The sequence below is a fragment of the Corythoichthys intestinalis genome, chromosome 18, assembly GCF_030265065.1.
Source record: "Corythoichthys intestinalis isolate RoL2023-P3 chromosome 18, ASM3026506v1, whole genome shotgun sequence".
Lineage (NCBI taxonomy): Eukaryota > Metazoa > Chordata > Actinopteri > Syngnathiformes > Syngnathidae > Corythoichthys > Corythoichthys intestinalis.
Genome location: NC_080412.1, coordinates 23,654,803 through 23,666,173, shown reverse-complemented (window position 1 = coordinate 23,666,173; position 11,371 = coordinate 23,654,803). Strand labels below are relative to the sequence as shown.

The window sequence follows — 11,371 nt, the reverse complement described above, 5'->3', positions numbered from 1 at the left end:
TGACCGAGCTTCTCACCCTAAATAAATTCTTTTTTTTTTTTTTTTTTTTGTTTGTTTTTTTTTTGAAAGACAAAACCTACAACTAGTTGTTTACATTTTTCATTTAGAAAGTTCACCAGCCTTTTGTGTGCATGTTACCAAGATTGACGTATGGTAGGCATAGGATGAGATTTTGGCGGGTATTTCCTGAATCTCACTCCCCCCGCTAAAATGATCTCTGTTTAAAACTTGTGCCTTCTAGGCAGTGTTGTTAATCTTATTTTAAAAAAGTAATTACCGTAATTTTCAGACTATGAGCCGCTACTTTGGTTCTTTCATTTTGAATCCTGCGGCTTGTATTCCAGTGCGGCTTATTTGTTGATTTATTTGTGTTTATAGGTAGACCTTTATTTGACAGCGGCTTCATAAGACGGTCATAATTATGACATGACACTATCGTGGGCATTACTGAATGTTTATGACCGATGTCATTAAGTGTCATCCTGCAAATTATGTCACTAACTCCATTTCTGTCCAGCTCGGATCTTTTACATCCATTCAAAAGTGAGATAATTTGCTGGATAACACTAAATGACAACCGCTATATGCATTCATTAACACTCATGATAATGTCATATAGGGCTGCAGCTATCGAATATTTTAGTAGTCGATAAATCCATGGACTAGTTAGTTCAAATAATCGTATAATCGGATCAGGAACATGAAAACTTAAAATACCTGAGCTGAGCCTCAAACGGTACAATTTTTTTTTTTAAATGAGGATCTTTGTACATAGAAAAAGTCAGCTAGCTTAAATGCTATAAAATGCTAAAGTTTTTTTTTAAAGATTTTTTTTACAATGCTCCTAACAAATGGTTCAGACACATATTCCCGCAAAAACGGCTAAATACTATAAACTAAATTATGAATGCATTAAAAAACATTAGCTCAAACAAAAAACTTAGCTTACGTTGGTCTTAACAGGGAGCAGTTGGATTAAGCCATGTGGAAAGAGGCAGACCACTCTATCCACTCTAATCAATAAAACTAAATGCAAACACTTTCAAACGCCACTTTAATTAAACGAATACTCGAAGCAACAAAATGTAATTTGAATATTTTTTTCTAAACGAATACTCGAATTAATCGATTAATCGTTGCAGCACTAATGTCATGTCATAATTATGTTTGACAGCGCTACTGTCAAAGTGTTACCAAATACCATAACTAGCAATTAATGAAACAACTGGAACAGTAACTGAAGAAATAATTGGCACAGAACAGACATTTTCATTGTTATTTACATCTGTCGCACTGCAATTCATGCTAGAAGGCATATTGGACAACAACAGTGTTGTGAACAGGTGGCAGCAGATGTTGACTGTCTCCCCCTAAGGAGCATTGATGGCCAAAGCTTTGCAGCCCAGGGGTTCAAAGCCTCATGGTGCTTCATTTGGTCTTAATACAGTCGTACTATGCCGCTGTCAAATAAAGTGTTACCAGTTAATGTCTTTTGGTGTAGCTATCCCATAATACAGTGAGGACAGCTGCGGCTTATAGTCTGTTTCGTGTTAGTTGGCGTCTTATAGTCTTATAGTGTGAAAATTACGGTAGTTATAGTTAAAAATTACTTCTCCCAAAAAGTAATTGAGTTAGTAACTCAGTTATCTCATTGTAAGAGTAATTACTCAGTGAAAAAAGCATTTCATGTTCTACACGTTATTACATTATACATTCTATAACATCTTTCATATCGAAGATGTTTATATTAAATGATTGAATAATAAGAACACTATATACAGTATTTTAGAACATTTGGTATTTATTTGGATCAAATATATTCCAGTCAAGAAAACACAAATGTGAACTTTATCTAAAATCCAATATTTAAAAAAATCTGAAAATATGTCATTAGAACTACAAACTGCAATTTCTGGAGAAATAACTATGAGGCCGCGCCCAGGTTGATTTGGGGACATTTCAGGGTCAATATCAGGTCACTGTCCTGTTGATTTGTGGAAATTTGGGGGACACTTACTGTTGATATCGAGTCACTTCCTGTTGATTTTGGGACATGTCCTAATGATATCAGGTCACTCTGTTGATTTGGGGACATTTCCTATTAATATCAGGTCACTTTCTGTTATTTTGGGGACATGCCCTATTGACTTTAGGACACTTCCTGTTGATGTGGGGATTTTGGGGACATGTCCTATTGATATCAGGTCACTTTCTCTTGATTTGGGGACATTTATGGGACGTCCTGGAGATATCAGGCCAGTGCAATGTAAATGCCATTGGGAATGAATGAAAATGGAAAAAAAAAATGAATGAATGGGAAATTTGGACGTACATGGCCGTCAATGGCATGGACTTACATATGCGTCAATAGCATCCAAGTATATTGGTTTCATTAGAACATAGACATACATGGCTGTCAATGGCATTGGCGTGCATTGTCCTCATTGGCATCTGTTTACATGGGCATCAATGCAAAGTAAATGGCATTGCAAATGAATGGGAAATTTGGACTTAAAAAGCTGTTTTAGTTTTTTTCCAAATTCTGTATACAACTTCTATGCACCTCAACGTCCCTGAATTTTTTATGTCCAAGTTATGTGATTTTGTTTTTAAAAATGTAGGACTATATACATTTTGAATTTTTATTTATTTATTTATTTATTTTTAAATTTGAGTTTACGGGCGAACGGAAAATTTTGGGGGGGGTCATTCGAAAATTACCGTCGTTTCGATATTTGAACGGTGCCGATCAGTCAAACTGTTCGGGCTGTGCGGCGCGCCGAAGAAACACCATTCAAAAAAAAAAAAAAGGAACTTTACTATACGGGCCTTTGCAATGCAAATAAGACATTGAATGTGAATACAACGAAGCAGAACAAAAAAATAAATGGGCGGGAGGTGATATCCCGATTTTACACACATTGCTGTCACTTTTCACCAGAGGCAACAGTGACAAAGTAAAGTAACTTGATTGTCACTGTGCTGTGCTTGGGAACATTCAGATTCCTCAAAATGGGTGACTCTTACGTTATCAGATGACCCGTTATTGTTCTGGCATCGTCCCCACCTTGGGGGGGCATACTGTGAGACCTGTGAGATGACACATTCCTAATTTGATAAATTCTCTGAAAATATATTCTGTATTTTTCCATCAGAAACACTTGCGTGAGCGAATTTAGAATTTGGACTTTTTGACAAACCAGTGAAATATTAAACTTCTTTAACCTGTTCATGGACAACAGTCACTACAGGAAATTTCTATTTGAAAGTTATCATTTTCTAAATTCACTCACCCGCTCACAGAGTATATGTTGTGGTAGTTCGTAAAAACGGAAAATTGACGTTGAAACATATTAGTTATTTCAACAAATGATCGCTTCCATCATCGGCCACTTAAAATGAATTGGACGTCTATTGCTGTCAATGGCATCCAAAGAGTAAAGGTTTGTGATGTCATGAGATCTATAAAACAAAACAATAAATAAAATTCCCAGCGCATAATACTCACAGATCACACTTATTTGAATTCACATCTTTTTTCTTTATAAATACTTAAGTTTAGTGATACTTTGTTTCTGTCAAACCATGTTGTTAGTTTACAAATCTCACCAGAAACCCTCCCCGGGAGCTCATGTAAATCCCCCCCAGAGCAAAATATACTTGTCATCTGCAAATAAAACTAATTTTAGTATTGTTGAAACTTTGTATATGTCATTTATATAAAGAATAAACAGTTTCGGACCTAACACTGAACCCTGGGGGACGCCACAAATAATGTCCAAGCATGATGATGAATAGTCACCCAACTTCACAAATTGTTTTCTGTTACATAAATACCTCTTCACCTAGTGTAGTACCACCCCCCCAATCCCATACTAAATATTTTATGATAATTATAAATGCATCAAAATATGTAACATATACATGTTAGAATTAGATTATTGCACAATAAACATAAAATCAGAGTGCTGCATAATGTAAAACACCAAGAATAGAGTAAAGAATAAAAGTTAACACTGTTCAAAGTTAAAGCTGTTAAAAGTTAAAGCTGTTGGGGGCGAAGGAAGAGGACGCTGGAATACACACATACAGTAGAGGTCCCTCAGCCAATTGGATGTCAGGAATGCTAGGCAATATCCAACAGCTGAGCAGCTATACAGTGATCCCTCGCTATTTCGCACTTCAAACTTTGCGCCCTGTGTCCATCACGGATTTTTTTTCAATTAAAAAAAATAATAAATACAGATGATCTTTCCTGAGGGGATCGCGTAGTCTCACTCTCCCTCCCTGCCTTCCTCCAAGCAGTGCACTGGAATTGCTTATTAAACTTAACGATGATTGACAGATGTTTGGGTTTGAGCTTGCCAGACACGAAGTTTAAAGCACAGCACGCGTCAATCATCATTGAACTTGTTAAACAGTTGCTGTGGCAACTCATTATGTATAAGTGAGCAGCTCTAGCGGATTTGAGTGGACTCACTCAATGAAGCATTTAATAAAGCCAAGCATTTTTCTACTACTTGATTCTTGTTTAAACATAATTCAGTGGGTCAGTAACATGTTCAAAACTTATCATAGTTATTACATTTGACGTGCTTAAAAATCATTTATTAATTCATGTGTACACACACACACACACATATTTATATTTATACATATATATATATATATATATATATATATATACAGTGCCCTCCATAATTATATGGCACCCCTGAAAAAGATGTTTTTTAGCTTCTAATATATATATTTTTGAATTCAAATAATATGGGACCTTAATGGAAAGAAAGAGAAAAATCCAACCTTCAATACAAGTACATTCATTCAGTGGGGAAAAAATCCCACATAAAGAAAAAATTATTTGACATCAAATAATGTGTGTCCCAATTATTAGCACTCCTGGTGTTAATACTTTGTACAACCCCCTTTTGCCAACAAAACAAGGTCTGGGGACTGAGATGGCCATGGGAGGAGCTTGATTTTGTGTCTGGTGAACCATTTCTGTGTAGATTTGGCCATATGTTTAGGGTCATTGTCTTGCTGAAAGACCCAGTGACAACCCATCTTCAGCTTTTGGGCAGAGGGCAACAGATTTTGATTTAAAATATCCTGGTATTTCAAAGCATTCATGATGCCATGCACCCTAACAAGGTTCCCAGGGCCTTTGGAAGCGAAACAGCCCCACAGCACCACTGACCCACCCGCATACTTCACAGTGGGTATGAGGTGCTTTTCAGCATGCACATCTTTCGTGGCACGCCAGACCCACTTAGAGTGTTTGTTGCCAAAAAGCTCAATATTGGTCTCATCTGACCAAAGCACACGGTCCCAGTTGAAGCCTGGGACCGTGTGTATTTTTGTGTGAGACCAAGATTGAGCTTTTTGGCAACAAACACTCTAAGTGGGTATACTCTATAAGACACTACTTTTTTCCTCTCGTTTTATAGTCCAGCTGATTCTTGTCCACTGCGGCTTATTTGTTTTTCTTGGGTTAATAGGCAACACTATTTGACAGTGGCTTTATAACACTGCCATAAGACCGTCATAATTATGACATGACACAATCATGGGCATAAATAAATGCTTATGACAGATGTCATTAAGCGTCATCCGGCAAATTATGTCACTAACTCCATTTATGTCCAGCTCGGATCTTTTACATCGATTCAAAAGTGAGATCATTTTCCGGATGACACAAAATGACATTTGTCATAAGCAGTCATTAATGATCATGGCAGCATCATGTCATAATTATGATGGTCTTATGACAGTCTTATGGCGCCACTGTCAAATAAAGTGTTACCAAATGCCATAGCTAGCAATTAATGGGGAACTGGAACAGTAACTGAAGAAATAGCACAAAACATGAGGTTTGATTGTTATGTATTTACATCTGTAGCGCTGCAATGCATGCTAAGAGGCATGTTGGACAACAACAGTGATGACAGCACGTGGCAGCAGAGGCTGACTGTCTCTGGGAGCAGTGATGGCCAAATAAAGCTTCTTGAAGCAATGAAGCTTTGCAGCCAATTGATTCAAAGCTTCATGGTTGTTCATTTGGTCTTCCGACAGTCTTTTGATGCCACTGTCATATAAAGTGTTATCGGTTAATATCTTTTGGTGTAAATATCCCATAATACAGTGAGGACAGCTGCGGATTATAGTGCAGTGCGGCTTATCTATGAACAGATGCCGTTTTCGTGTCAAATTTGGTGGGTGGCAGCTTATAGTCAGTTGTGCCTTATAGTCCAAAAATTACGGTAATTTTTTCCCCCTTTTTTTTTTTTTAAATTTATAGATGAAAAAACACATCTATATGTATCTCTTTCCAATGCTAAATAAAACTAAAAACATTGAACAAACACACACACACACATTTTTTCTTCGCGGTTTTTCACTTAAGAAGCAAAATTTTCCCATTGAGTCGTGTCTCAACCTAAAATATTTGTGTGTAGAGATGTTCTTAAGTAGCGGTACCACTGTATTCAAATTATAATTTAAAAAAAAAAAAATCACTTTTCACATACAAAAATATTTTTAAAATGGTCGGCTGGCTCTACCAATCTGGTGTCCCTTATTTTTTTTTCAGGGAGTTGGCAACCCTAGACCAGGGGTTCCCAACCTATTCCACTAAGGCACACTGTGGGTGCAGGATTTCATTCTTACCAAACAAGATGACAACACTTTTTCCCCAATCTGGTGTTTTACAAGTGCAATCAGTTGATTGCAGTCAGGTGTGGCTTGTTTTAGCAGAAGCCTCATTGGTTCAACTGTCTCTGCTGGATCGGCTGGAACAAAAACCAGGACCCACAGTGTGCCTTGAGGACTGGGTTGAAAACCCCTGCCCTAGACACAGTTGGCCCGTGGGCTGTGGTATGGACACTTCTGTTATTATTGGGCGCAAAATATTGTCCTGTGAGCAACATTTGGCCCCCGGGCCGCATGTTTGAAACCTGGTCCTGTCTAAATGTAATTTTAAAAAAACACACACAATATGAATAAATGAAATAAAATAAAACAAATACTAGTAATAATAAAACTAAATAAAAAAGAAAACTATTCATACATGAAAGAGTTAATTTACCAAAGGAGGAAGTGATGCCGCACGAAGCCCCACCCCTTTTTTTCACCTGAAGAGAGGGAGGGGCCAAACTGTGCTTGACAAGAAGAAAAACAAGGAAATACTCACAAGTAGTGCAGTTGGCGTGTGCGACCGCTCCTACATTTTTTGACTGGGAGAAAGACAATCTCTCCAGTTGATTTGCCAGCACGGGTATGAACGATCCCGATTCACCGCATGGGAATATGGGACTGCTTCGGACCTTCGATTCTTCGGAGTTCTCCAGTTGGGAGAAAATTGGCTCAGGTGGATTTGGACAAGTATACAAAGTCCGGCATGTTCAGTGGAAAACATGGCTCGCTATCAAGTGCCCTCCTTGCCTTCACGTAGATGACAAGTAAGTCCTGAAAACTTTTTGAAAAATGTATTTTATTTTCTTCACTTTCTTCAGGGTTTTGTTGGCAATGTCACGACCTAAAGCGCCTTTAGTGTATTGGTCTTTGTGTTGCATGTGCACCACTTCATATGCTGTCAGTCTACCGTGGGACAAAGTGCTCCATTCTGAAGATCAAAGCATGACTGGAATGCAAATTTTTCTAATCAGCCACCAATCCAAGGGTGGGGTAAATTTTAAATGAATAAACATTGAAAAGTTACACTTAAGCCCTGCCCTAGTTTACTAACAATAGCCTACGGAATATGTTAATGTTATGCTATGAGCACATCAATTCAATCATTGTAAAATACCCTGCCAAATGTGTTAAGATTTACACCTTGAGAGCCATTTGAGCTTAGGTGATGATTGTATCACTCGGTTGCAACCTGCAGAGCTTGTACTGATTCAGTCTCAAGTAATAATGTAATGTATTTTCCGCACTATAAGGCGCACCTAAATAGAGGTGTGCGAAATTTCCGATTCTTAGATTGTTCGCGATTCAGCCGTGGAAGATTCGAGAACGATTCACAAACATCCAAATTCCGATTATTGAAATATGTCAAGTAAAGCGGAAATAAAACACACTCAGCGTGCCACGCGGTCTTCGGGACGCAATGAGGAACGGAATGAGAGTAGCTAAACATCATGCTTGTCATTACCCGGCCCCTCGGGTAATGCCAATGCTCAACTCACGGCTCTAGCTCAACTCATGCCGCGAGATAAAAAAAACAACAACAACATACCTGACTGTTGCTGACAGCTGCTACAAAGTACGTCCACAAAATGGCACGGTAGATATCATATTTATGTACAGAAAGCTAGTTGCGGGCGTTAGTAAACGACCGCCATCTTAAAGCAGTAGACTTCCCTGCAAGGCTGTTGTAGCGAACCTTCAGAGCGAACCTAATTAACTTTTTATCTAAAATACTCCTAAATCGGTAAAATATTGACTTGAATCTATCTTTAAAATAGTTTTAAAACTTTCACTTGTCGAAAGTAGACAAAATGGAAATTATGGAATAACGGGAGCAATTTTAACAACTTAAACGGTTGATTCACACCATTAAATCAATTGAATGTAGTTTAAAGCTGCTGATACAGAATGGGGATTTGAGTATATTATTTATTGTTTTTAATTGTTAACTTGATACTGAAATAGTCGTTTATTTAAGTCTGTGAGCCTTTTTTTTAATACAGTTTTTGTAACTAATGTACAAAACATTAAAAGCAGCTAATAGCGGGGGGGAGTGTCATCAATAATCGATTTATAATCGACTCGTAGCCTCTGAATCGTAATCGTAATCGAATCGTTAGGTGCCCAAAGATTCCCACCTCTACACCTAAAAGCCTTCAATTTTCTCAAAAGCCGATTGTGCGCCTTATAATTTGATGTGCCTTGTATATGGATCAATATTGATTAATCATAACATGACATTCCCTTTAGCACTACTCCTTCTAGTGGATGCATAATGCAACCCAAACCACTAATACTACTACTATTACTGCGCCTTATAATGCAGTGCGCCTAAAATATGAAAACAGTTTTAAGATAAGACATTCATTGAAGGTGATGCGCCTAATTTTTTGGTCGGGAATTTTTCATGCCTTTTTTGGTTATTTATATGTTAATGTTACATTGTTTTTGATGAGAAATGTGCACTTAGGTTTGCCTTTATGAAGTTGCGTTTTGTCTCAGCCATTTTGAAAGAGCCAAAAATAGCAAAGGGGGTGTGCTTTACCTTATGATTTGATTTTGATGGTAAACTTTCATCCAATCATTTCCCATAACTGGCAATAGCAACTAAATTGTGTGTATTTATTGATGTGGAGATGCAAACGCGTCATGTCCTTCAGCGGCATGTTCAGGTCTGTAGGAGTTAGTCTGGAAAATACAGTAAATATAATAGGGCTGCAACAATAGATTATTTTAGCAGCCGATTAATCGATGAACTAGTTAGTTCCAATAATCGAGTAATCGAATAGGGAACATGAAAAATACCTGAGCTGAGCCTCAAACAGTATAAAAAAAATAATAAATGAGGATCTATGCACAATAAAAGAACAATTGGCTAACTTGCATAGCAAAAGTCCGCTAGCTTAAATGCTATAAAATGCAAAAAAAAAATCTTATTTTTTTACAATGCTCTTAACAAATGGTTTGGACACATATTCCCCCCAAAAACTATTACATATACTTCTAAAGTAAATTACGAATGCATTAAAAAAAAACAAGCTCAAAAAACGAACTTGGCTTATGTTGGTCTTAACAGGAAGCAGCTGGATTCAGCCATGTGAAATGAGACAGACCAGAAGGCAGTGTATCCATCCAAATCAATAAAATGAATTGCAAACACTTTCAAAATAAACCACTGCAATGCCACTTTAATAAACAAATACTCGAAGCAGCAAAATTTAATTTGAATCTTTTTTTTCTAATCGATCACTCGTGTTAATCGATTAATTGTTGCAGCACTAAAATATAATTAGATTGTGATCGCACTGCAATGTTCAGAGGTAGTCTCGGCATTTAATAAGGTATTTTTTGTTGTTGTTTGTTATTTTCCTTGTCTGTCTGCTCCATTTTTTCCGGTCCCCCCTAAACCTGTTTGTTGCTTTCTCCTAATAATTATCACATAATGAACAACCCTAGTGGGAGTATATCAAACTCCCATTTGACACATTAAAATGTTTCAGACCATATCGAAGGAGTGCCCAAGTCCGGTCCTCGAGAGCCCCTATCCAGCTTGTTTTGCATGTGTCCCTCCTCCAACACACCCGAATTAAATGATCAGCTCATCAGCAAGCACTGCAGGATCCTGATAACGATCCTGATTATTTAATTCAGGTTTGTTGGAGGAGGGAGAAATGGAAAACAAGCTGGATAGGGGCTCTTGAGGAGCGAACTCGGGCACGCCTGCCATCAGGACACTCAGATTCCTATTCTACTGTGTCTAAACAGCTTAACAGGACAAGATTTTTTTTTTTTTAATGGTCTCAAGTAGTTTGCAGTCCAAAGAAAAACAAGCTGATTTTAACTACAAGTGGTGGTATTTGAGCTCTTTTCCACAAAGACACAACTCATCAGTATTCTCCTTTAGTGCTGCAACGATTAATCGATTAACGCGAATACTTTGATAAGAAAAAAAGATTCGAATTAAATTTTGCTGCTTCGAGTATTCAGGTAATTAAAGTGGCATTGTAATGGTTTGTTTTGAAAGTGTTTGCATTTAGTTTTATTGATTTGGGTGGATACACTGCCCTCTGGTGGCGACAGTGAATATGACATAAACCATTTCACATGGCTGAATCCAGCTGTTTTTGTTTTTGTTTGAGCTAATGTTTTTTAATGCATTCGTAATTTAGTTGTAGCCGTTTTTGTGGGAATATGTGTTTGAAGCATTCGTTTACAGCATTGTAAATAAAATAAAAAGTTTGCGTTTTATATAGGGCTGTCAAAATTATCGCGTTAACGGGCGGTAATTAATTTTTTAAATTAATCACGTTAAAATATTTGACGCAATTAACGCACAAATGCCCTGCTCAAAGAGATTAAAATGACAGCACAGTTAATTGTGTACCTGGTGTGTTTTGCGGAGTTTTGGTGCCCTCTGCTGGCGCTTGGGTGTGACTGATTTTATAGGCTTCAGCACCCATGAGCATTGTGTAAGTAATTATTGACATCAACAATGGCGGGCTACTAGTTTATTTTTTGATTGAAAATTTTACAAATTTTATTAAAACGAAAACATTAAGAGGGGTTTTAATATATAATTTCTATAACTTGTACTAACATTTATCTTTTAATGCCATCTTGTTGATTTATTGTTATAATAAAAAAATACAGTACTTATGTACCGTATGTTGAATGTATATAT

At 37.2% G+C, this 11,371-nt stretch overlaps 1 protein-coding gene across 1 annotated transcript in view; it reads left to right on the top strand.

The window, feature by feature from the left end:
- Positions 1-7,176: 7,176 nt before the first annotated feature.
- The window catches only part of ripk4 (receptor-interacting serine-threonine kinase 4), a 42,269-nt gene continuing 38,074 nt past the window's right edge, over positions 7,177-11,371 (top strand). Inside the window, exon 1 of the mRNA XM_057820921.1 lies at positions 7,177-7,457. Within this exon, the coding sequence (XP_057676904.1) occupies positions 7,276-7,457 (182 nt within the window). The 5' untranslated portion in view covers positions 7,177-7,275. The remainder of the gene's footprint in view (positions 7,458-11,371) is intronic.